Below are 27,673 nucleotides of genomic sequence, written 5' to 3'. Positions count from 1 at the left end.
AAATGTTTTAAATTACATTTTTCTCTCAGGTTATATTTCTCCTCTTTTGTTGAGAAGCATTGTTGCATATTCTTGGGAAAAGATTATAGTTTGCTTTGTGTATAATTTTAGCTGTTTGCAAAATGACTATGTCGAGGAATTTCAGTATTTTCGATTCAATAAATAAAGGGTTTGAATGTTCTCTATATCCAACATAATGTATTATTCTAACTGATCTTTTTTATAACAGGGTACTTTTTTATTTTGAAGTGTACTTTTGTTATTTACCCATATTTCTGCACGATAACTCAGATATGGTAACAATAGCGAACAGGAGTGTTTTTTGGTCCAATAAATATTTAACTTTATTCATTGTTGAGGCATTTTTTGCCACCTTATGTTGTATATTTTTATATGAGGTTTCAAGTTAATTTTATCATCAATCATTATACCTAGAAATTGTATTGTATTTATTCTTTAAATCTCTATTCCGTCTATTTGTATTTTTGTTTGAGTTTCCCTTCTACTGTTATCAAATAGCATTATTTTAGTTTTACTGAGGTTTAACAGTGATGTGCTAGTCTGTTTTATTTGTTAATTTCTTCTGTTATTATTTGTATTAGATTCTGTGTGTTCTCTCCTGAACAAAACTCTGTCATCTGCAAATAATACTAACTTTAAATATTTTTTAACTTTAAAAATGTAGTTTATATATAGATTGAACAATTTTGCTCCTAGTAATAATCCTTGGGGTATACCACAGATAATATTTACTGTTTTAGATGTGTGTTCACTTGGCTTCAAGTATTGTTTCTAGTTGGTTAAGTAACTTCTAATCCTGTTTTAGACAAACCCTCTGATGCAATACCTTTGTAATTCGGTAATTAACATAGTGGGATTAGTTGTGTCAAATGCTTTAGTTGGATCCATAAACAGTGCTGCTGCACATTTTTTATGTTATGACTTGGTCATGGAGATGGCGAGCGCCTGATGGCCGGGCCTGTTCCCATGGGGCCCAACCGGGCACAGCCCGAAGAGGCAACGTGGGTCACCCCTCCAATGGGCTCACCACCCATAACAGGGGCCATAGAGGTCGGGTGCGAGTTGAGCTGGGCGGCAGCCGAAGACAGGGCACTTGGCGGTCCGATCCTCGGCTACAGAAGCCAGTTCTTGGGACGTGGAACGTCACCTCACTGGGGGGAAAGGAGACTGAGCTAGTGCGCGAAGTGCAAAAGTTCGGGCTGGATATTGTCGGACTTACTTCGACGCACAGCAAGGGCTCTGGAACCACTTCTCTCCAGAGGGGCTGGACTCTCTTCCACTCGGTCTGCACGTTGAAGTTTGAACTGAACTCTCGTGGCTGTGTTGGATCCACCTCTCCAAGGTTCTCATAGTCATTGTCACCGACGTCCTTCTGGGTGTGAGTTTTCCTTGCCCTTATGTGGGTTTTTCCGAGGATGTCGTAGTCGTAGTGGTTTGTGCGGTCCTTTGAGACATTTGTGATTTAGGGCTATATAAATAAACATTGATTGATTGATTAAAGGGTTTGTTGAATTGTTCTAAAAAATGCTTCATGCTGTTATAATTTGCATACAAGATTCTGCTGTTAAAATGAATAATTAACAATTTGTTATCACATTTAATGTTGCTGTTATATTGTTAATCTGTATAATAAAAACATTTTTTACTGATATGGGAGAACAAATTCTATCTGGATATAGATAATTTTCCAAATCCTGTTTTTTTCTGATACATTTTTCTTTTTCAACAATCTTTGATGTTGTTTCAATAATCTCTATAATCGTAGGTGAACTTTGAATCTAGGTCTTCTTGTTTAGTGGTCTCTTGGAACATAGTAGGTGAATTTAGGTGTTTGTTTTCCGTCAGACTCCATTATCATCGTTGTTGTGGAAGCAGTGTCAACTTTAATATTTGTCCAGGTCCTCGATGTCATGGACAACAAGGACTCTTGCTTCTGGACCTCCATTCAACTTGATGTACATTTTACTGTTGGTGCTCCAAGTTCCCTGACTTTTTCCCTGCTTTCTCAAGTCGTGTGCTTTCTTGGCGATTTAAGCATTACGTTTTGTGAGATGGTCATTCATGTACATATTCGTTCCTCTCAATTTCTTTCCCTGTTTCAGCAGTGCCATTTTAGATTTTCTGTTAACGAGTTTCACAAAGATGACTGCAGTGATGTTGTTGTTTCTTCCATTCAGTGGGATGCATGTTTCGATGGTATTAATGTTGATTTCAATTTCATTTGGTTGCAGAAAGTTGACCACTTGCTGTTCTGCTTAGGCAACATCCATTTAATCTGGTTTTCCTGCATAATTCACAGCTTTCGCATAGGATCTTGGTTTAATTTGGTGCCCTGTCACGATTATATCATTAATTTATTTATCCTGATCCATTTCATCTATGTATTCCTCAGCATGTTGTGTCTCGTTTCACTGCAATAACTTGTTCTTGAAGAATACTCATTTCTTGACTCATATCCCGAAACTCATTTTTTATGTTATTATTCTGACTTTGTAGACTTTCTTTATTTTCCTGCAGACTTCTCAGATCTTTTTTGGATTCTGTTGTTACTTTTTTTCTGATCTTCTTTAAGTTCTCTTATTCCTCTTTCCAGGTCTGCTTTGTGTTCTATTCTTACGCCTTTTATGTCGTGGACTTTTTTTTTTAGCATCACGTCTTGCTTCCCATCATGTCCTGTGTCCAACATCAAATCTTGCTTTCCCTCGTGTCCTCTGTCCAGAGCATGGGTCGGGAACCTTTTTGGCTGAGAGCCATGAAAGCCAAATATTTTAAAATGTATTTCCGTGAGAGCCGTACAATATTTTATAACACTAAATACAACTAAATGTGTGCATTTTTAAGTAAGACCAACATTTTTAGAGTATAAGTCTCTTATTCTTTTTAATAACATTGTTATTCTGAAGTCAACCAATAATAAATAAAATACTTCTTACCATTAATGAACAGGTGCGGAAGAAAACGGATGGATGGATTAAGGTGCATGAGAATGTTTTATATTCTGAATGTTATTTTTAACACCGAATATCACCGGTATTATTCATTACTTATCGTGTTAAGCAATGTCAGCTAAAATGTATCTGAGAGCCAGATGCAGACATCAAAAGAGCCACATCTGGCTTTAGAGCCATAGGTTCCCTACTCCTGGTACAGAGAATCATTTGATTCAGATGACATCGAAGGTTTCGGGATTTGAGTTTTTCTTTTAGATTATAACATAGGATTGTACAGTGTACCGGTAGTAGTAAAGTACCACGATTAATGAATCATGTTAATGAATCACAAACAGTACTATACCGCCTCCATAAAGTACCCTTTTTTTTAATTAACAGTTATGTTGTCACGTCTTGACAATGATGGTTTTACGAGCAGAAGAGCATTTCAGGCATGAATGGACGCATTTTGGCTTAAAAATTAACATCAGCGGTGAAGCTATAACACTAAAACGCATCTCTTCAAGAGGTGCTTTAAACATGGCTAGGTAGCTAGCGGCTAACGTCCATCTGCAGTTGGCAGTGTTTTAGCTACTTCTAAATCACTAATCCTTGCCTCCATGGTGAAAATTAAAGTATGTTTCTTACAAGTATCATCCTTGCAGGACGAGGAATAGCTAAACATGCTTCTCTACACACCGTAGGAGTATACAATAGCTCACTGCTAACAGTCTAGCGCGCCTCAATGTAAACAAATGCCATTGGTGGATCTTCACCAGACATCTACTGTAAGGATACCAAGTACAAGAGTGCATCTAGTCGATACCACAGTGATAATATCGATATTTTTTATCATCACAAACTATTTTTTACCTTTTTTTAAAATGTATACAATGTTTATAAACTCAGGAAATATGTCAATGGAAACATGGGGACTTTAAATACGACCAATGTATGATCCTGTAACTACTTGGTATCGGATAGAAACCAAAATTTGTGGTATCATCCAAAACTAATGTTAAGCATCAAAACAACAGAAGAGTAAGTGTTTATTACATCTTAACAGAAATGTATAGGGAACATGTTAAGACAGAAAGTAGGCATATATTAACAGTAAATGAACAAGTAGATTGATAATCCATTTTCTACCGCTCGCCTCTCATAATTTTGAAAAAATAAATAAATACAAAATTACACAAAATCTTATTTTATATGTCAGCAGCCAAATTAAGAGCCTTTGTTTGCTTAATAGACAAGTTGTCTATTATATTCACTATTTTAATTAAGGACAAAATTGTTCTTCAATTGCAATAAGAGACGTATGTTTAATGAACCATACATTTTTGTTAAAATAAAGCCAATAATGCTTTTTTTGTGATTTCTTTATTTAGAAAAGTATCAAAATATCGCAATACCAACATATTGATATTTGGACAAACCTTTCATTTGACATTGCTGCAGGTCGCTGATGTCAGTGCATCTTGCATCAGCTCACTAACGGCAGTTGCTTCTCTAGTGACTTGCGACACTTTTAACTTGTTTATTTCAACAATTTCAAACCTTGGGCATTTCATGGATCAACTTGAGGTGTCAGCCTGTCTACTCATATCACTCTGTGTGGTCGGAAGCACTTTGAAACAGCTTCAAACTCATGCCGTGGCTTCCTTGGGCAGTTCATGGATCAACTTGAGGTGTCAGCCTGTCCACTCATATCACTCTGTGTGGTCGGAAGCACTTTGAAACAGCTTCAAACTCATGCCGTGGCTTCTGGTTGCTCGGCAAACACTTTGAAATGGGGCTGTTGGCTTGAGGCTAACGGCTCTTCCACCTCGCCTTATTTCAGCATATCATTCCCTCTCACCGGACCAAAATCAGTTTGAAGATGCCAGGTAACTCTCCTGTGGCTGTGATCACAAATCAGTGGTCAAAAAGTCTTCAAACTTATCAAAAAACCCATCTAGCAAAAGCAGAGCCTTTTTTCTTTGCATCCTCTCACATTGACAGGAAGTAGTCTACAGCTGACATTGTACAGTAAATGATGTTTTACTATGTCTGTTGGCTCTCATGAAGTCTGCAGTAAGTAGTAATCAGGGATGTTGACCAAAAAAAACCCGTCTGGATACGTTTTTGAAATTAATGTGCCGCCTAGGCGTAAAATGAGCAAAATATGTACATTTTAAATGTTATTATTAAGGTGCCTGTTACTGCATTACATATGTATATACATGACAAAATGTAAATAAAACGTTAATGGAGGTATGTGGATGTTTTTAAGGGCTTATAAGCAGAATAGAGGGACTCCCATAGGCTCCATTGTAAGCGTTTTTTGATCCCATTTATTTGCTATTTCAAATTCATATAAAAAGAAAAACAAATGTTTTTTTGTTTTGATCAGGAATGATTGTCAATATTCCAAAACAACTGCAGTTTCCCTTTAAAGTCCTTAGTAAGTTCCATCACATTGACAAAGTCCTTAGTAAGTTGTGTCCATAACATTGACATTATTTGTCCTATTAACAATCACAGCACAATCAAAATTATGTTCTCTATATTCTATGTTGTATTTGTGTTGCAGAGGTCTGAAGGTGAAGCTGAGCAGACGTTATCTGGAGGGCTGTCTCTACAAAGGTAACTGAATATGCATTAGAATTATTAGAAAGCATCATTCATTTAAAAATTAAAAAAAATATCTTTAAACCAATATTCACACCAATATTCTCACAATCTTAAAAGGTAAAACTCTCAAATTACAACATTAGCTGTTGGAAAGTTTGACCCTTCATAAATTTGAGATGTGGCAATTTGGGTTGTTAAAAATATTGATACTTTGATAGGTTTAGCATTAAATTTGATATCCAGAGGCATTTAAAAAAATATGCAATTCTAGACCTGGACTGATAGTCAATTAGTCAATGCATGGATCGATAAATGAAAAACACTTCATTTTGGTACACATAACATGTAACGATGGATCTTTGGTCAAACTGTGTATATATGTATATGTATGTATATGTGTGTGTGTATATATCAGTGACGTGCTGTCAGGGGAGGCAAGTGAGGCAGTGCCTCACCTGCCACGAGGTGGCTTAACCATGAGATGTTCCACAACAAAGTAATAAAATAAAATACGTTTTAATGATTCTCTTTTGGTTGATGCTTTCTATGTATTTTGGTGTGGTTCTTGTATATTTTGATAATTTTCATGGTCAAATTCGCGAAATTCCATGTTTCCTAATCAAAACAATGCAGCAGATGAGAAGTGAGGCAGACACAGGTGGTGCCTCCACGGCTACACACAGTGTGTTTTGGGCGTGCGTGCGATTAATCATGATAATTTTTTGCTATGTAGCCCAGCGTTACATGAAAATATGCTATTTCGACATAAATGAAGTGTTTACCCAACTAAACAGGAAAAAAATGTCCTAGGCCAGCTAGACCAAACACACAACTGTCCATTGACTGAGTCCCTCTTTAATATTATTGATGATACATAGCACATCACCGTAAGACTACAGTGCATACGCTGTCTGGCAAGCTGTGTACAAACAAAACATGAAGTGTGGGCTAATACTTTACAGATACTGTAATATAATTGTTCATTTTTTTTCAGTTACTAGAGATTGGTTTCTTATTGCATTATGTTATGCATTGCAAATGCAAACACATTTTGTGTTAACGCAATAGCTAGCTTATTTATTTCCGTAGATAGCTTTTACGGCTAATACCAAGGATGCCGATGTGTTACTGTGCTATAAAACAAGTTCCTTTAGTGTTCGCTCTTACAATAGCAATGTCCCTACAGCTTGGTTATTGTACAGGTTATAGAACGTAATTGAAAAATTGTTGGCTGATTTTTATTCTTGCATTTGTAAAGTGATTTACAGGTTGAATTAATTGCTAGCCACCAAGAACAAGCTGATGTTTCTGTGTTACAAACCAGTGAGAAAAAAACAAAAAACCTTTTGTTTTCTTGTTTCTCATAATGATTGTGAACGATAGGCAAAATACCCCCCCCAAAAAGTGCAGTTCCCATTTAAGACATTTACATTAGTAAATACTAAAAACAACAAAGATCAGACATGTAGCAGGTAAAACACATTGTTCAAGATCCAGCCATCAATCCATAAAACACAAATTGTAGCAATTTGTTAAAAAATTATGTAATTTCACAAACATTAGTTTATGCCACGCTAATATTTGGCATCAAGTGTTATTCGTGCCATGTCATCCATTTCCTAAAATGATACTATTTTGTAACTAATCAAAATTCAAGTGTAAGCAGTACAAAACGATGACGTAATGCAATATGTATTCTCAGGGCTCTGCATCATCTGAGTCGCCTGAAGCTGCTGCTGGAGGAACCGAGAGAAAAGCAGGATGAAGATGAGGGATGGTACTCTTCTTTATCAAATGACAGACCTGCACACACAAAGCAGGACCTTTGTTGAAAGTGTAAGACTGTAGTAGAGCTTCTCAATGTTCTCTTAATGCTTACACAAAATCAGCTGATGAATCTGCCTTGAATGTGTTTATATTTATTTTGTGACAATTACAAACGTATGCAACTTATATATTTGCATTATATAACGTGTTACGCAAAAAAAAAAAAAAAAAAGGCCAGTGTAGAGTATGCTGGTTCTCATGAGAATTAATATCAATATATATAGATTCCAGTATGGAATAGATGTTCTGAAGTGGAATACACATTTCTCATGGTCATCAAGTTCCTAATTCACTAGAACCTCAATCAACAATCTTTCTTTATCCCAAACAACATTACACCAAGCTTAAATGTCAACACTGAACACGCACACAAACACACAAGTCTCGTTGGTGTGCTCCAAAAAATTGAAAAGGAAAATCATTTTACCTTCTGTCTATAGCACGGGTCGGGAACCTTTTTGGCTGAGAGAGTCATACATGCCAAATATTTTAAAAAGTATTTCCGTGAAAGCCATATAATATTTTTTTTAAGACTAAATACAACTAAATGCGTGCATTTTTAAGTAACACCAACATTTTTAGAGTATAATCAGTCTCTTTTTCTTTTTAATAACATTGTTATTCTGAAGCTAACCAACAATAAATAAAATACTTCTTGAACAGGTGCGGTAGAAACCGGATGGATGGATTAAAATGCATGAGAATGTTTTGTATTTTGAACGTTATTTTTGACACTGTGATTACCAGCGGAATTATTCATTACTTACCGTGTTGAGCAAGGTCAGCTCTAGAGCCATAGGTTCCCTAACCCTGGTCTATAGGCTGACCATATTGTGAAATCCCAAAAAGAGGACCCATATATGCGTGCCAAGGCGGGCAGCACGCCAAGGCCGGGACTAGGTGAAAATTTGCCAATGATACTTGAACTTGCTTAATAAATTATATATTTATTTAAATAAAACATTTTTTCTCCTCTGTTGACAGCAGTGTTGGCGCTAGCAATTTTCCCATGTCCATTTGTCCCATGGACCCCATCAAGTCATAAAAATGGGGTCCGACAGTAAATTTTTGGGGTCCCACTTTTTTGTAAGAGTTTTGAAAACAAATGATAAACGAATGCATTATCCTGTTATATCTCACATTATATATTGTGTTTTGAAAAAAGGTTGTCATAAACGTCACTTAATTCATGAAAAGAAATAATTTAAAAAAAAGAAATATTTGTATGCACATGTAAATGTATTCAGTACTACCACAATTGCCAACCCTCCCGATTTTTCCGGGAGACTCCCGTGTATCAGTGCCCCTCCCGGGGCAACTATCCTCCCGAATTTGTCCCGGATAACATTATTGAGGGCGTGCCATGATGGCACTGCCTTTAGCGTCTTCTGCAAACTGCCGTCGCTTCAGCTTTCCCTCCGTACAAACAATGTGCCGGCAAAGCCACCTTCCGTAAGCGGCCTTTTCAGACACACGTAAGTGAATGCAAGGCATACATGGTCAACAGCCATAAAGGTCACACTGAGGGTGGCCGTATAAACAACTTTAACACTGTTGCAAATATGTGCCACACTGTGAAACCACACCAAACAAGAACGACAAACACATTTCGGGAGAACATCTGCACCGTAACACAACATAAACCCAACAGAACAAATACCCAGAATACCTTGTAGCCTAACATTTCCGGGATGCTACAATATACACCCCCCCCACCCCCCCCATTTCCCGAACTCGGAGGTCTCAATGTTGGCAAGTATGATCTAAACTCTACCGCTGCTGGTAGTTTTTTCTATGTTTTTATTCATGTATTTTTTTAATTTGATTTATTTGTACCTGAGATAGGCACCAGTGCCCCCCGCGACCCCAAAGGGAATAAGCGGTAGGAAATGGATGGATGGAAGTTGTAGTTGTATTTATTTCAGTATAAAAGTGTAAAAAGTGTTTTACTTGGGTCATGAAATGATGACAATGGTGTGCCAGGGCACACATACATTTAACATTTAACGCTTAAATCTATGGAGTCTACATCAACTTCAAATGTATTCCTCATTTCAAAATGTTTTGGTTTTTTTCTGATGTTTTTTGTTTGTTTGTTTTCCGCCTTTTTTTGTCAAACAAAACTATTTTTTTGTCACGCCTATGAATCATGTTTTGTTTTGGTCATGTTATGTTTTGTTTTTTGGACACTTGTTTCCTGTTTTGCCCTTCCTGGTTTGTTTTTGTTACCATGACAACTCATTGATTTTCACCTTGCCCTCAAGTCACGCCCTTGTCCTCAGCCCTCACACCTGTTTGTAATGATCAAAGTTATTACTTCAGCCATTCTGTTTCTGTCTTCATCCTGGCAACTTTACCTTACCCACATTCCAACGACCTACCTACAGATCCCGCATATTCCTATCTGCTTCATGCCACGTTATGCCATTCGTTTTTTTCCACGACACGTAAGTTATATATTTATGCCTCAGTGCAAGCCCTGTTTTTTCATGCCACCACGCTATTGTTTTTGTTTCACGTTTATAGTTTACAGCCTTTGTTCTAGTCATTTGTTTTTGTATCCAAGTGTTTGTTCTCCGCCATTGTGCGCGCCCTTTGTTTGCCTTTGTGTAGTTTGTTTGTGTTAGTGTTAATAAATCAAGATGTACTTACATTCACGTCTGGCTCGTGCAAATCATCCTTTGCGTTGGAAAAACAAAATATCCCATTGTCCAAGCCGTGACAGTTTTTTTATGACAAACACACAAAACACACTAAATATGCTAAATCTTCCACCAAAATTTTTTTTCAAAGTGGAATATTTGATGTGACGTAATCGGGGTTGATGTGGGGGGGTACAGGGTAGCGGGGGTGTATATTATAGCGTCCCGGAAGAGTTAGTGCTGCAAGGGATTCTGGGTATTTGTTCTGTTGTGTTATGGTGTGGATGTTCTTCCGAATTGTGTTTGTCATTCTTGTTTGGTATGGGTTCACAGTGTGGTGCATATTTGTAACAGTGTTCAAGTTGTTTATACGGCCACCCTCAGTGTGACCTGTATAGCTGTTGATCAAGTATGCCTTGATTGACAACCAATTCACTGTCTCGCTCTCTCTGTCCCTGCCCCTATTTTACGAATGTTGCTGCATGCGCACACCTTCACAACTTGTTTTGTTTTCGACCCCGTCTTAACCCTGAACGTACATTGAGAATGCACGCAACTCTGACTCAAAACGCCGGACATTTGAGGCATTTAAAAAACCCCGCCCAGACAACCCCGCAAAAGAGGACATGTCCAGGGAAAAGAGGACGTATGGTCAGCCTATCTGTCTAGGAATATGTTTGCGATAAAATTGCGATACAATTGCGATAGCCAATTGGGTGACGAATTGTTGTCAGTAAGGCCTTCTAGCTGACTTAACACTGTGATTGGATACTCACTTGGGAGTCCCAAGTGAGTATCCAATACATGTGAAAACAGGAAGTGGCACTGGAACCATTTGAGCCTTAAAAAAAAAAAACACAGAAAACTCACCGGTTTAATAACCACAAAGATAAAGTGTTTGTCTTACACCTCGTATTCCGCTGTGGCCAGACGAAGCCAAGCAATGCAGGTTTAGCGAGCGGTGCGAGCGCCCGCAAAGGAAATCAATTTTTGGCAGGCAATCACATTTTGGCACAACACCGACAGCGAAATGGTTTGCTCGCCACTTTCACGTGAATCAACCGACTACGACGGTACTACTGGCTTATACAGCATCAGACGGGTGCTACAAATTCTGAGTTCAAATATTGTATTTCTTCATTTTTTTCATGTTTTATATGTTTTATACAATTATTTTTATTTTGACAGTACCACATAAGATATGTTTTATTTGCTGAAGTGGGTTTATTGAATGTTAAATGGGCCAAAAATAGGCCCTTTTATACACTGTTGAAGGGAATTGAGGGGATTCAATGCCCAGTAGTGTGCAAGTGTGTTTCTGTACAGTATCTCCCACCGTGTCCATGTGGTGACATAAATTACGATATTTTTTTAGAGTTGACGTCTGACTAAGTAGGAAATCACTGAAGGCCTAGGTGAGAAACGCATGGCCCACCACTGGAATGTATATATGTATGTATGTAAATATATATGTATGTATGTATATATATGTATATGTATTTGAGCCTATCTCAGCTGCATTCGGGCGGAAGGCGGGTAAATAACACATAATGGCTAAAATGATAATTAGAATTATTTTGATACAACTTCGTCTCACACTTGTTAGCTACCTAGCAAGGCATAAGCTAACACTCTTACTGAGGTTGAGATGCATCCTCCCTCCAGAAGTCTGACATGATGCCTCCTCTTTAAATACTCGCACACATGGATAACATTTATTTAAAAAAATATAAAAAATATATAAATATAATTCACATTTAATCTAATCATCATTCAGATTACATTTTTGCTGTCTACATGGACCCTGAAAAAAATTATCTGATTACGACGTGCATTTTCATGGATCATACCTTAAATCAGAATACTTCACTTCGACATGCGCAGAACCTAACAAACAGAAAGGTGTGTTATTGTTTGTGCTGTGGCGCCATCTTCTGGACAAGCTTGCTCACTGCAGGTGCTGAAAAAGCAGTGGACTTCCGCTGTTATCAAACATGGCTTTGTACATTTCTGCTTGTCCGACGTTATCACGGTATGTATTAATAATTTTTTCTTTCTGTTCACTACTTTCGTCTTCTTTTTTTCACATGCCGCTGTTTTGTGTTTTTAATGTTGCGATTATGTATGGGTTGCGGCCAGTGTTAGGACTAACACGTTACAAAGTAATGCATTACCGTAACGCCGTTATTATCGGCGGTAACTAGTAGTCAAACGCGTTATTTTTATATTCAATAACTCAGTTACCGTTACTACATGATGCGTTACTGTGTTATTTTACTTTATTTTTTATGTACTGTATTATCATCTAGAAACAGAGAAGATCTGAGTGTGTTTTATTAGAGAGCTGCAGTGTCGTCCTTCTGAATCAGGGGTCGGGAACCTTTTTGGCTGAGAGAGCCCGGAAAGCCAAACATTTTAAAATGTATTTCCGTAAGAGCCGTATAATTTTTTTTAACACCGAATACATCTGTCAGGTTCAATAAATACAATACTTTTGTCTAATAATGTGACTTCAAGAACAGGTGCGATAGAAACGGATGGATGGATTCAAATGCATGAGAATGTTTTATATTTTGAACGTTATTTTTAACACTGTGATTACCAGCGGAATTATTAATTACTTATCGTGTTAAGCAACGTCAGCTGATATGTATCTTGAGAGCCAGATGCGGTCATCAAAAGAGCCACATCTGGCTCGAGAGCCATAGGTTCCCTACCCCTGTTCTGAATCTTCCCGGCGGGGGGTGGGGTCATGTCTGTGTTCACTAACAACAAGACATCATGGGGGTGCCGAAGTCGAGTTTCTTAACACTGAGATATACTGACTACTTTTCTTTTGTCGAGCACAAAGAAAATAACATTTTATTTACGTGTAAGTTGTGCCTTGAATCAAAATCATGAGAGAATCAAGTAATGAGACATGCAAATATACATTAACATAAGTAATGGAAATTAAATGAGCTCAAATATACCTACAAACAAAGCATAATGATGCATTTTGTACATACAGCTAGCCTGAATAACATGTTAGCATCAATTAACTTGCAGTCATGCAGTGACCAAAGATTCCTGATTACCACTCCATAACAAGTCAATAACATCAACAAAGCTCACCTTTGTGTATTTACGCACAGAATAAATCGTTTGGTGGACAAAGTAAGACAAAGAAGTTGTGGTATAAAACAGGTCTTGTGGCAGCGTCTGAGAAAGTTGTACATGTAAACAAACTGTTGAGTCACAGACCACACAACGGTGAGTTCAAGGGCCGCCAAAATTAGTAGGACATAACGGGCGCTCGCGAAATACTCTCACCAATGAAGCATAAATACAAACATATTAAACTGTGGGCTTTCTGACAATTAGGAAGGTTTGTGTCGTGTTTGTCCTCCTACAGAAACCATATTACGATAAAAAAATATATGTTTCACTCCATTTTTTTTCCATTTCCCTACATTTTTGAAAAAACTCCATTGAGTCACCACGGCGCCGTTCAAAAGCCACATGTGGTTCTAGAGCCCCGGGTGCTGACCCCTGGTCTAACATGATAGTCAAAGAGTTATTTTTCACACAACTTTGTCTAACACTAGTTCGCTAACTAGCAAGGCATAAGGTAACACTTACCGGGGCTGAGATGCATCCTCCTTCCAGATGTCCGACATCATCCCTCCACTTTAAATGCTTTTGTATCACATAATTACTGACATAAAGACAAGGTCCGCTTTGCAAATTGAGCAAGGAATTCATATTTTTAACAAGAATGATGAAATGTTCGTTCACCTCACATGTTTTTGCGAGTGGCTATGCTGACCCACTTCCACCCGGAGAAAGTATTGACGCCATGACAATTGTTGAGAAATATAATTGCCGTCCATATATGTATGAGAAATATAAATACAGTATATACATATATATATAAATTGTTGCGTTGGACCAGGCGTTCCTCTTTTGGGAATTTAAACTGCCGGTCTCTCCCAAGTTCTTACGATGACATAACATAAGCTGATTCTCAATGAATCCCAGACAATGAGTAGGATATAAGATACTTTATTCCAAAGCTTTGGGAGACTAATCTAGATACAACCTTTTAATTGCATTACCCAAATTGATCTAACATTCAAATGGGAAGACACTACTTCTTGAATACGCAACCAGCCCCCACACTCCCCATGTGGTACATAAAGGTCCTTTGTTCAACTAAAGATAAGATATTTAGGGAGTACTCCAACTTCCTACATTCCAAAGCTTCAAGGCTAACACACAGTTTACTTGCGAGCAAATAGAAAGAGAACAAAATGGAAGAACACTAGCTGTTTTAAAATATGACTATGAATATAAAAAATAACTCTAAAATATGTCAATATCTACCTCTGTCAATATATATATATATATATATATATATCCATCCATTTTCTACCGCTTATTCCCTTTCGGGGTCGCGGGGGGCGCTGGCGCCTATCTCAGCTACAATCGGGCGGAAGGCAGGGTACACCCTGGACAAGTCGCCACCTCATCGCAGGGCCAACACAGATAGACAGACAACATTCACACTCACATTCACACACTAGGGCCAATTTAGTGTTGCCAATCAACCTATCCCCAGGTGCATGTCTTTGGAAGTGGGAGGAAGCCGGAGTACCCGGAGGGAACCCACGCATTCACGGGGAGAACATGCAAACTCCACACAGAAAGATCCCAAGCCTGGATTTGAACCCAGGACTGCAGGAACCTCGTATTGTGAGGCAGACGCACTAACCCCTCTGCCACCGTGAAGCCCTATATATATATATATATATATATATATATATATATATATATATATATATATATATATATATATATATATATATATATATATATATATATATATATATATATATATATATATATATATATATATATATATATATATATATATATATATATATATATATATATATATATATATATATATATATATATGCTGAACCAATGTAAAATAAACTCTGGCCGTAATTGACCCCTGGGCCGCACTGCAAACTGCAAAATATAATTGTAAAACTGGAAATAGAGTTATTCTGAATGTAAATCAATTAATATAATCTAAACCAGCCCATTACCACACATGTATTGAACATTATTCTGGTTGCAGAAAAACAAAATAATTTCAAAAAAAATTAAGCAGTTATGGTTTTGAGAAGGGCATCAAAAGAGTTTAGAATTATAATAAATATTAAACCCTTCAAGGATTTTTTGTTATCAGGGACTTATTTTGTAAAAGTGAATAATTGTGAAACTAAACGGCTAAAAAAAGAATAACTACGTAAAAGTTACTGAAAGAGCAAAAGACAAATATAATTTCCAATTCAACATGAATACTCAGTTGTGTTCATACTTTTATTACAAACGTACATTCATACTTATTATGTTTTCTATTGTTTACATAAATGTCGGGCAGCACGGTGGAAGAAGGGTTAGTGTGTCTGCCTCACAATACGAAGGTCCTGAGTAGTCCTGGGTTTATTCCTGGGCTCTGGATCTTTCTGTGTGGAGTTTGCATGTTCTCACTGTGACTGCGTGGGTTCCCTCCGTGTACTCCGGCTTCCTCCCACTTCCAAAGACATGCACCTGGGTATAGGCTGATTGGCAACACTAAATGGTCCTTAGTGTGTGAATGTGAGTGTGAATGTTGTCTGTCTATCTGTGTTGGCCCTGTGATGAGGTGATGGCTTGTCCAGGGTGTACACCTTCCGCCCGATTGTAGCTGAGATAGGCAACAGCAGCCCCCGCGACCTCAAAAGGTATAAGCGGTAGAAATGGATGGATGGATATATCCATCCATTTTTTTGGATGGATACATAGATGTCCTTCCATTTACTACCACTTGTTGCTCTCAGGGTTGCAGGGGGCCGGAACCTATCCCAGATGCACTTGGACAGAAGGCCCTGTACCCTCTGGCCAAGTCGTCAACATCCAAATTAATATCAGGGCAAACAGACCTTAAATATAATTTTTATTTTTCATTATTTATCTTATTTCATATGACTATTAAGTTATATTATTATTTGATTGGTGTTATTGACATAATAATTGTCCTTGTGTCAGTGTAACTAAAAAAAGCAAAAGACCCTTAAACAATGTAAAAATTGTATTCAGTAATTTACATTCACATTTTTTATTATTAACGGTAAATATCTTAATGTCAAAGTCAGAGTTACTAAAAGAGCAAAAGGGGGAAAAAAGGCGTCAAACAAGAAACAAATATGAATGTTTACTCTCCCTACCAGAGGGTGGCGGTAATACACCCAAAACATTCCATCCGTCGATTGAAGAGGAGGAAAAGAAAGAAGCAGAAGAAGAAGAAGGTTACCATAATCAAGAAGATGGCGTCGTTGACTGCAAGTCGTCCAACCCTCGGCGGTTTCAGTTTTGACAACTGTAAAAGGTAAACATTATTGGGAGAGAATTGAAGTATGTTTAAAGTAATTTAGGTCAATGAATCGTTCACTATGTGGCCTTTGCCATGTTTTGCTAGCACGTAGACTTTGTTTTAAGGCAATGACTCAGCTGTTTCGCTTTCCAATTGTATTAGCTTTGATGCTAAACAACGAGTAGAGCGTTCTCAACACCACCTTTCACGTTTTAGTCTAATTCAACACTGGTATTGTGCGTAAATTTATTAAAACATTCAAATTAAAACCAAAACAACGCTGGTCGTGCAGAAACCAGTCGAGGGAACCGCCGCCAGTCACGTTGCAGTATCATATTGTCTAGGAAATGCTAATACATACAGAAATAATTATATGATAACAGACAGAACAATGTTAAGTATATGTCTTCATGAATTATTCAATATTTAATATGAACTGCCCACTATGCAACTTTACAATTGCAACATAACCTGATACTTGGGATATAGCAGAAAAAAAACAAATGACTGATTCTTCTTCCTTTAATTTCAATGAATAAACACTCAAAGATTAACAGTCACTACTCGATTTATTCATACACCTAATAATTTGTGCATACGCCACTTATGCAACACGCATGCCCATGAATAAACACTCAAGATTAACAGTCACTACTCGATTTATTCATACACCCAAGAATTTGTGCATACGCCATTTATGCAACACGCATGCCCAAACAGGACTTCTTGCCTTGTTAAGAAATATTACAAAAGTAACAAATGTGCATTTAAAGTTATCGGATAGCCAAACTCCTGTTTGACGAATTGACCATTAGAAATTATTAGTGGGAAATGCAAGCTTATTTACTTGAGGCAGTGGAACCACTAATGACAAATGTCACCCATGTTACCATGATTTGATTTACGTGGAGCCCGACTTTAACAAGTTGAAAAACTTATTTGGGTGTTACCATTTAGTGGCAATTGTACTTAATATGTACTGTACTGTGCAATCTACTAATAAACGTATCAACCAATCAACAAAACCCAGAGTCAAAGCAAAGATAAAAATGGTTGCTTCAAATTTTAATAATGAACTATGTGGATGAATAAAATACATATTAATTTTAAAGTGTAGTTGTCATTTAAGATTATCAGTTGATACATTGCAAACGGTTGTTAAAAAAAAATAATAATAATCAACATAAATATCCATTCGTTTTCTACTGCCTGTCCCTTTTGGGGTCACGGGGTCCCTGGAGCTTATTTCAGCTGCATTGGGGCGGAAGGCAGCATACACCCTGGACAAGTCGTCAACACAGGTAGCATTCACACTCACATTCACAAACTAGGGCCTATTTAGTGTCACAATTAACCTATCTCCAGCTGCATGTCTTTGGATGCGAGAGGAAGCCGGAGTACCTGCAGGGAACCCATGCAGTCACGGGGAGAACATGCAAACTCTACACAGGAAAAAAAACGCTGTCAAGTATGGAATAGAAGTTTCTGACCTTCGACGCATGCGCAAACAGATCTGGCAGTGACAGGAACATGTCGGATCATATGAGGTTTAGATTGTCACGCAGCAACTACATTTCAACTTGACAAAAGAGCAGACTCAAACTGCATAAACTGAACAAAAATATTAATGCAACACTTTGGTTTTTGCTTCCATTTCACATGTATTAACACAACACTGGTTTTTGCTTCCATTTTACATGAGTTGAACTCAAAAGATTTAAAACTTCTATGATATACACTAAATGCCTGTTCCTCTCAAATACTGTTCAGAAATCTGTCAGTATTTATTAGTGAGCAAAATAATCCATTCCACCTCATAGGTGTGGTATATCAATATACTGATTAAACAGCATGATTATTGCACAGGTGTGCCTTAAGCTGCCTCCAATAAACGTTCACCCTTAAATGTGCAGTTTTATCACACAGCACGATGTCGCAAGTTTTGAGGTCGCATGCAGTTGGCATGCTGACTTCAGGAATGTCCACCAGAGCTGTTGCCCATTAATTTATTTACCATAACCCATCTCCCAAGGAGTTTCAGAGAGCCTCGCAGCTGTAGACCACGTGTAACCACACCAGCCTAGGACCTCCATGATCGTCTGAGACCAGCCACCCAGACAATTGATTTGGATAACCAAATAGTTTCTGCACAAACTGCAAGAAAATTTCCCAAGGAAGTTCATATGTATGCTTGTTGTCCTCATAGGGGTCTCGCCCTGACTGCAGTTCGTTCAATGCCTTTGGGTATTGATGGAGGGCAAAGATCGAGACATTGCACAGTGTTTACTTTATCACATTATTATGCGCGGATTCGCAAGCTCTCGTGAAAGTCTGCGCTATTTTGTTGCACAGCACAGCTGCAACAGAACAGCAGTGGGGTTTGCCGGATGACAGATGGCGGTGCCGTAACGTGGCAATCAGGTTTTACCGTTGTTCCGCATCCTGTGAAAATCTGAGTTAAAGGAACATTTTATGGAAATTTCCCTTTGATCAATCCATCCGTCGGCTTTCAAAGCAAAAGTATGTATAAAACAGAAGTTTAAACATCAAATTACCAATCAAAGCATAACATGCCATTCGGTTGCTGAAGGAGAAGAAGAATGCACAAAATATCTATTGTGTGTGGCGCACTAAAGAAAACTGCATAAGTATGTAATTGTGTAAACATTTTTACTTTCATATTTTATCGTGTTTTTTGTTTTTGCAGAAATGCATTCCTTGATGACAAAGCGAAGGAATTGGGTTGTAATTTGCCTGCTCCTCGTAAGACTGGAACTACAATTTGTGGCATTGTGTTCAAGGTGAGTGAAACGGTCTTAAAGCAAAATTACACTACAGTGATACCTCAATCACATGTGCCTCAGCTCACCATTTTTGGGGGATATGAGCGGCATATTGTTATGCTTTACGTCCCCTTCACAAGTTGGTGTAGTTCTATCATGCCTCGACTAGGAGGACATAATTGATTTCTACCGAATGCTCAGTCTGTGTGGCTCTCAACACAGAAAAACAATGGCAATGATATACTGAAATGTGCATTTCTATACGGATACAAAATTAAATACCTACCTCTCATGGCAGTTTGAGAAGTACTGGCTTGGTGGATATCACAATGGATCCTGTGAGATTTGACCTAAACATCTGGTGTCTCACTAACTCGTTAGCAGTCAGACTCAGCTGCAAAAAATATTTAACGGGCGGGCATTACATTTTTCAAAGAGGGCGAAGTTTTATAATGAAATTGCCGAATAAAGTGACTAATCTATATTGATATTTTAAAGACAAATCTGTGTGTTTTTGTTATTGATTATTTATTTATTTTTATTTTTCAAAAAAAATAATTCTTTCAGACGTATTTATTCAGTATTGATGTTTTTTCTCTCGGCAAAAAAAAAACCTCCCATTGGGTTCACGTGCGTCATCATTTTGACACCCTTTTTTGACCTAATCTTACGTGTGATTGTAATGTGATTGTAATGTGAAACTTGGGCATTAAATATCGAAATACAAAAAAAAAAGATTTTTGTGTGTAATGATTGTACTAACATTAAAGAGTCCGTCAGTGCATTACATTACTGCATTCCCTGGATTCACACGCAAGCGCAGATGCAGGGGGTGTATGAATTCATTGGGGGCCCGCCGAGGGAGTCGCAAAAGTGAAACAAGATGACAGGCCAGCAAGGTGCTCTGCGTTGCCATGGATCTCTGTGCATATACACAATGGCCTTTGACGTGGGTGGTAGATACTTCGCAGGCTTAGTTATAAGTTGATGTTGCTTTTGTGTAACGGCCGCTGTGAAACCTACTGATTTTATATGAAGCGCAGCATGCTTTTTAACTGTTAATATTGCAGACAATTGCCCTCATTTATTTGTGGCGACCAAAATCTTGATTGTGATTAAGTTGAGTAATTGTACAGCCTTGGGGTAGTTATATATCCAGGTCAATACAGTAATAAGCATTCCATGGGTCTGTGAATTGAAACATTGTTGGCATTTTTTTGTGAAGGATGGGGTCATCCTGGGAGCTGACACCAGAGCCACTGAGGGCATGGTAGTGGCTGACAAGAATTGCTCCAAGATACACTACATCTCACCCAACATCTAGTAAGTCAAGTGGTTGAACGTGTGCATTAGGAAGTAATGAACAATTAATGTCCTGCTTTACTTTTTCAAATGTTCACCAAAACAAGGGATGAAAGCTTCAAAGTTTTCAGACTGTTCTTGTGTTGTCTAGTTGTTGTGGAGCAGGAACAGCTGCAGACACCGAAATGACCACTCAGATCATCTCCTCCAATCTGGAACTGCACTCCCTCTCCACAGGCAGACTGCCTCGCGTGGCCACTGCAAACCGCTTGTTTAAGCAAATGCTTTTCAGGTACGCTGCATTGTCTCAAATATTGTAGAATACAAGAAACTCAAACCCAACTTATACCATTGACAATTAAAATTAGGGCTGTAACGGTACATCCATAAACTGTTTTTCATTACGAAACTACACGTGTACAGATTTCCCTCCCCTGAACCATTAAGTTACTGACAAAATGTGCTGATGTCATCACGCGTCTACTCCGTACACAAATACACTGAAACCTTTGGCTAGCAGTTGTGCCAAAGATGAGCCTTTTACTTTGCAAAGGCTGACAGCCAGTTAACCGCACAAAATAATCTCACAAGTTTGATCTTTTCTTGTATTTTAGTTAGGTCATTTACACAAGGTAAACATGGTAGGCTACAGGCTATGAGAAACTAGCAGCTACACAACAGTTATACACAACACAATAAAACCCAAGTTAGACACGCGTAATAAGTGTCCTTAATTGAACAATATTGCAGTCTAACATCACATTCATCAAAACAATCAAATATTAGAAAGTATCCAGTAACATAGGAGTCCGCATACATCTTGCGGCGACATGCGCCTAATTTATAAACTTATTGTGACCACGAGTTGTCAACAAAAAACAAGTTAGCTCTCCACTTCAAAAGCATAATTATGCCACAAGATTAGTGTTTTACCATTGTTCTGAGTATTTTAACTTGATCAAACATTTTCTGACATTCCACACTTCAAAATAAAAGTATATACTAAGATTTGTGCAGATATTGTTTTGGATTATTATCGGTATTGTATCAGAATTGAAAAAGTTGTATCTGTACACCCTTAGTACTGTTACACCCTATTGATTATACTTCTATTTATTTCAAAGGTTTGTAACGTTGATCTTTTAATTCAGGTATCAGGGGTACATTGGGGCTGCTCTTGTCCTGGGTGGAGTGGATTGTAACGGTCCTCATCTTTACAGCATCTACCCTCATGGCTCCACTGACAAGCTCCCATATGTCACCATGGGTCAGTTTTTTCTTTTGTTTTAAAGAGGTTGTATTGTGATTTTTTGTTTTCTACATTTAAAACACTTCTTTGTACAAACCCCGCTTCCATATAAGTTGGGAAATTGTGTTAGATGTAAATATAAACGGAATACAATGATTTGCAAATCCTTTTCAACCCATATTCAATTGAATGCACTACAAAGACAACATATTTGATGTTCAAACTCATTAACTTTATTTTTTTTTTTTTTGCAAATAATAATTAACTTAGAATTTCATGGCTGCAACACGTGCCAAAGTAGTTTGTAGAAGGCATGTTCACCACTGTGTTACATCACCTTTTCTTTTAACAACACTCAAAAAACGTTTGGGAACTGAGGAAACTAATTGTTGAAGCTTTGAAAATGGAATTCTTTCCCCTTCTTGTTTTATGTAGAGCTTCAGTTGTTCAACAGTCCGGGGTCTCCGCTGTCGTATTTTACGCTTCATAATGCGCCACACATTTTCGATGGGAGACAGGTCTGGACTGCAGGCAGGCCAGGAAAGTACCCGCACTCTTTTTTTTTTTTTACGAAGCCACGCTGTTGTAACACCTGCTGAATGTGGCTTGGCATTGTCTTGCTGAAATAAGCAGGGGCGTCCATGAAAAAGACGGCGCTTAGAGGGCAGCATATGTTGTTCCAAAACCTGTATGTACCTTTCAGCATTAATGGTGCCTTCACAGATGTGTAAGTTACCCATGCCTTGGGCACTAATGCACCCCCATACCATCACAGATGCTGGCTTTTGAACTTTGCGTCGATAACAGTCTGGATGGTTCGCTTCCCCTGTGGTCCGAATGACACAATGTCGATTATTTCCAAAAACAATTTGAAATGTGGACTCGTTAGACCACGGAACACTTTTCCTCTTTGCATCAGTCCATCTTAGATGATCTCGGGGCCAGAGAAGCCGGTGGCGTTTCTGGATGTTGTTGATAAATGGCTTTCGCTTTGCATAGTAGAGCTTTGACTTGCACTTACAGATGTAGCGACGAACTGTATTTAGTGACAGTGGTTTTCTGAAGTTTTCCTGAGTCCATGTGGTGATATCCTTTAGAGACAGATGTCGATTTTTGATACAGTGCCGTCTGAGGGATCGAAGGTCACGGTCATTCAATGTTGGTTTCCGGCAATTTCGTTAACGTGGAGTGATTTCTTCAGATTCTCTGAACCTTTTGATGATATTATGGACCGTAGCTGTTGAAATCCCTAAATTTCTTGCAATTGCACTTTGAGAAACGTTCTTAAACTGTTTGACTATTTGCTCATGCAGTTGTGGACAAAGGGGTGTACCTCGCCCCATCCTTTCTTGTGAAAAACTGAATTTTTTAGGAAACTGTTTTTATACCCAATCATGGCACACTCCTGTTCCCAATTAGCCTCCACACCTGTGGGATGTTCCAAATAAGTGTTTGATGAGCAATCCTCAACTTCAAATCAGTATTTATTGCCACCTTTCCCAACTTCTTTGTCACGTGTTGCTGGCATCAAATAAAGTTAATGATTATTTGCAAAAAAAAAATGTCTATCAGTTTGAACATCAAATTTGTTGTTTTTGTAGCATATTCAACTGAATATGGGTTGAAAATGATATGCAAATCATTGTATTCCGTTTATATTTACATCTAACCCAATTTCCCAACTCATATGGAAATGGGGTTTGTAGTATACATACCTTGTAATGGTGGTTCTTCAGTCAAAATTTTGCTTGGATTATTTTTTACACGTTTTCAAGCCGCTTTCTGACTTTTTTTAGGACGCACCGTTTTGTGGGCAGTCTTAATTGCAAGGCCAGCCATGTTGTAGTTTTTAGCGCTTCCATATGGAGTCTACTGACGGATACAAGTTTGAACTATACACTATTTGTATTACAAATAACAACAATGAGTGCTTGTCCATGTACGACCCAGTCTACTCCACAACAAGAGGTGACTTTTTTTACCAACCAGTGATGTCACAATATGGGAAAATTCCAAACGGATCGTTTGAAGGTATTATGAAAGAAGGCAAGATTGTTTTATAAATATTCTGCAATGCCTCCATGGTTTGATTTCAACTTTTCCGGACAAATGCAGATCACTAATACACAACAGGAGCTATCAATAGGCAAGAAAAGTTGGTTTGCATAATAGGGCATCTATTAATACAAAAGACAATCGTAACAAATTCAATCCATATTCATTCATTAGCATATAACACTCCTAATGGAAGGTATTTGTAAGTATTTGCGCAGCTTTGATTTTTGTCTTAATTCAACTAAGACACCACTCCTTCTGAATGGAACTGATTTGTACTTTTACTCACTTTTTTTCTTTTTGCCAAATATTTGTATTGTCAACATGAAAGGCTGGCATGGTATACAAGGACACACAGCTCAGAACCATTTACATAACATACAGCAAACGTCATTTAAAATTAATGGTCAACATTTGACAGTCAAAATCAGATGTATTTGACAAGTATGTTTAACACACCACGAATTTGACTTGGTAGATTTCAGCAAATAGACTAGTATCGAACAAGCTTTTCTTTTTCTTTGCGTTTTTTTTAAGTTTTGCCTTTAGAAGACAAGACTGTCAAAAGTTGTGTTGTTTGCTTGGACCTGCAAAAGTGGCAGAAAAAACAAATGTCCTGCTGAGAACCAGAATCCCCCATGTGACCATTTGTGTTTGTATATCAGAGTTGAACTTATTTTGCCATATATGTGATTACAGTATTTGAAGGAAGTCTCCGGTGACAGGGAAATGCTGTAATTGTAAACTTTCACGTTTTTATCCTTTGATGTAATGACAACAAGACAAGACAGAACAATACTTGTTTCTAGGGATGGGTACTGAATTTTGTACATTTATAAGTACTCTCCAAATTCCAATTGATGTAAAATCAAATGGTAGCATATTTCCTTCCATACCCTTCTTTCCACACCTGAGGCCTCGTCTGGTAGCAGACTGGGCATCGGCAAAGGGACTTTGTGACCAAACAGACACATTCGTTGTGGACTGCCTTGATGTAATGTTGCAATTTTTAATGTTGACAAACACCTGATAGAAAACTCTTAAAAGTAAGGCTCTATTTTAAAAATTTGCGAGCTCAATGCTAATTTACATTGGTAACACCACAGACAGCTATTAGCATTAGCAATTTTACATGGCGATTTCAACACCTCCAAATTTGATATGCCATAGACTTGTTAGCAATTCTACATGATTTCAACATCTCCAAATTTGGTTATAAAAACTACAACTAATATGCATGTGACACTCAAAACAGCTGGTGTTTACAAATACAAATATAGTATTAACACTTCGTAGGCCTCAAGACATGACTGGCACATTCAATTGAGTGGTAAAGACTACTTACTGACTTCTATGACACACCTAGGACATACTGAAATAATGCATACATGCAAATGAGACTCTAAAGTTTAATAAAACAAGTTACATCAACATGACAGCGCAATATTCAGCTCAGTGTTAGGTGTGGAATTAAAAAAAAAAAAATTTATCATTAAATAAATAAATATTACCGAATGCACATGGTCAAAGTGCCGAAAATTGGTACCGGTATCGATTCGGTTTAATCAGTATTCATCCCTAATTGTTAGTACAATTTTTACTGTTGTGATGGAAAGACGTTTTTGAAATTAGAACAACATTTAATAATGTTTTTAACATAACGGTCACTTCCTTTTTTATTTTTTTATTTTAAACTGCTCACTCTTGATGAATTTTTTTCAATGAAACATTTATTAACTGAACAAGTAAAAGAGGATGACATTTGTGTTCTGTAAGATTGTTATTTTAAGGCAAATTATCATTTTTTTACCAACTGTCATTTCTTAGGTTCTGGATCCCTGGCGGCCATGGCAGTGTTTGAAGACCGATACAAGCCCAACATGGAAGTCAGTCCATCAGAAAAACTTTGATTCACTTCAGTCATTTAAGAGGCACTTCGTTTTTCATTCCGGCACTAATTGTTGTTGTTTAATGCATTGGATGAAAGGAAGCGGACGCCAAGAAGCTTGTGCGTGATGCTATCGCTGCAGGAATCTTCAACGATCTGGGTTCAGGCAGCAACATAGATCTGTGTGTTATTACCAAGGATCAGGTGGACTACATTCGACCCCACGATGAGGCCAACAAGAAGGGCATCAGGTCAGAACAAGAATATTTTTTACTTGTATTAGTGTTGTCCCGATACAAGGTAAAAATGTGTCTTTGGTCTTTAGAACTGGTGACTACAAGTATAAAAGAGGAACCACAGTTGTGCTGACCAAGCAGGTGACACCATTCAACCTGGATGTGATGGAGGAAAGTGTACAAACTATGGATACTTCCTAATAGAAATGTATTTATTTTGGTAAATGCAATGTCACTGCTTTCTTTTCAATAAAATTCACATTTTCTCCGCTTTTTTCATTTACATGTGTATATAAACATGTACTATGAAAGTACAACATTTAAAAATGTGAAATAGGTGCACAGCAATGGAAATCAATAACCAAAGAGAACTGATTGTTTCTGATTTGACTTACAGTATGCTTTACTTCAAGTAATGTAAATATTAGTTTTCATACTGTATATGTAGTTATGTTTTTCCAAAAATTACATTTCATTCTTTCATGAAAACCATGGCAAATATTTACTGCCTGACAATTAAAAATATCAGTTCAAACATTTAATGCATTTATTTGAACTATGTGCAGCTGTTATTCAGCTTTCAGGTAAAATTTCACAATGCTAAACAAGGGTTTAATTCAACAAAAAAAAATAGTTTGAACTGTCCAATCACAAGGCTTCATGGTGGCGGAGGGGTTAGCGCGTCTGCCTCACAATACGAAGATCCTGAGTAATCAGGGTTCAAACCCAGGCTCGGGATATTTCTGTGTGGAGTTTGCATGTCCTCCCTGTGAATGCGCGGGTTGTCCGGGTATTCCGGCTTCCTCCCACTTCCAAAGACATGCACCTGGGGATAGGTTAATTGGCAACACTAAATGGTCCCTAGTGTGTGAGTGTGAATGTTGTCTGTCTATCTGTGTTGGCCCTGCGATGAGGTGGCGAGTTGTCCAGGGTGTACCCCGCCTTCCGCCCGGTTGTAGCTGAGATAGGCACCCTGCGACTCCAAAGGGAATAAGCGGTAGAAAATGGATGGATGGATGTTCAATCACAAACATTACATCAAAATTTTTCAAAACTGTTTTTTTAATTGATCTTGGCAAAAACCTGTGTTTGTAGGAAAATCCACGGAAAACTAAACTTATTTCAGACAGTTTTGTTTGGATGTAACTTGAACTTATTCTGAACTTTTCAAAACTTTTGAATGCTCAACTATTGAATGTTTCACTCTTTTTACACAACTTATTCTCCAACAAGAAATTCAACAGGTATGTTTGTTTTTATGACTACCAATCTTTCTATATCACTGGTGACACTCGAAGCTCTGCGGCCAAATCCTTCTGAGAACATGTTAGAAGCCTGGCAATGCTGGGGTACTGTTGATCATTTCATCTTTTTTTTAAACCATATTCTTTTAAATCGTTTTTTTTAAGCTCGGAAAGTATCACTATGGATTTTGTTTTACCTTAAAATTGCAATGGAAAGCCTGACGACGTATCTGTCACAAAATAAAGCTCAATAACACTATTGCAATGCTTGTAAATTCACACGTTTTTATTTATAATCAACAAGTACATTTATAACATAACAAATATTTTACAACATTTAATATATATATATTTTTTAAATATCACAAATGTTTATCGAAGTGTTCCACTCGCCATAATTCGACTTAAAACTGTTTATTTGTTAAATTAAAAAAAATTAGTAAATTGTAACAACGCTACGGAATTTGACTAAAC

At 37.6% G+C, this 27,673-nt stretch overlaps 2 protein-coding genes across 4 annotated transcripts in view; both read left to right on the top strand.

Annotated features, from left to right (window-relative positions):
* lg17h18orf54 (linkage group 17 C18orf54 homolog) overlaps window positions 1–10,051 on the top strand; it is a 54,378-nt gene extending 44,327 nt beyond the window's left edge. For all 3 annotated transcript variants that reach the window (XM_061876761.1, XM_061876759.1, XM_061876760.1), the window contains 2 exons: window positions 5,527–5,579; window positions 7,270–10,051. In XM_061876761.1, the coding sequence (XP_061732745.1) occupies window positions 5,527–5,579; window positions 7,270–7,399 (183 nt within the window). In that variant the 3' untranslated portion in view covers window positions 7,400–10,051. The remainder of the gene's footprint in view (window positions 1–5,526; window positions 5,580–7,269) is intronic.
* Window positions 10,052–16,322: 6,271 nt separating this feature from the next.
* On the top strand, window positions 16,323–26,221 carry psmb7 (proteasome 20S subunit beta 7). Its single transcript, XM_061876762.1, has 8 exons — window positions 16,323–16,457; window positions 19,150–19,243; window positions 20,451–20,548; window positions 20,679–20,819; window positions 21,679–21,794; window positions 25,659–25,717; window positions 25,819–25,970; window positions 26,045–26,221. The coding sequence occupies exons 1-8, from the start codon at window positions 16,396–16,398 to the stop codon at window positions 26,154–26,156; spliced, it is 834 nt and encodes a 277-aa protein (XP_061732746.1). The 5' UTR covers window positions 16,323–16,395; the 3' UTR covers window positions 26,157–26,221.
* Window positions 26,222–27,673: the final 1,452 nt, after the last annotated feature.

This window comes from Nerophis ophidion, linkage group LG17 (genome assembly GCF_033978795.1).
Source record: "Nerophis ophidion isolate RoL-2023_Sa linkage group LG17, RoL_Noph_v1.0, whole genome shotgun sequence".
Lineage (NCBI taxonomy): Eukaryota > Metazoa > Chordata > Actinopteri > Syngnathiformes > Syngnathidae > Nerophis > Nerophis ophidion.
This window is presented reverse-complemented; position numbering and strand designations above follow the sequence as displayed.

Coding starts and splice junctions, on each gene's coding strand:
- psmb7 (XM_061876762.1), top strand. CDS start 16,396: ATGGCGTCGTTGACTGCAAGTCGTCCAACCCTCGGCGGTTTCAGTTTT. Junction 20,549..20,678: donor TACATCTCACCCAACATCTA/GTAAGTCAAGTG, acceptor TGTGTTGTCTAG/TTGTTGTGGAGCAGGAACAG. Junction 25,971..26,044: donor GCCAACAAGAAGGGCATCAG/GTCAGAACAAGA, acceptor TTTGGTCTTTAG/AACTGGTGACTACAAGTATA.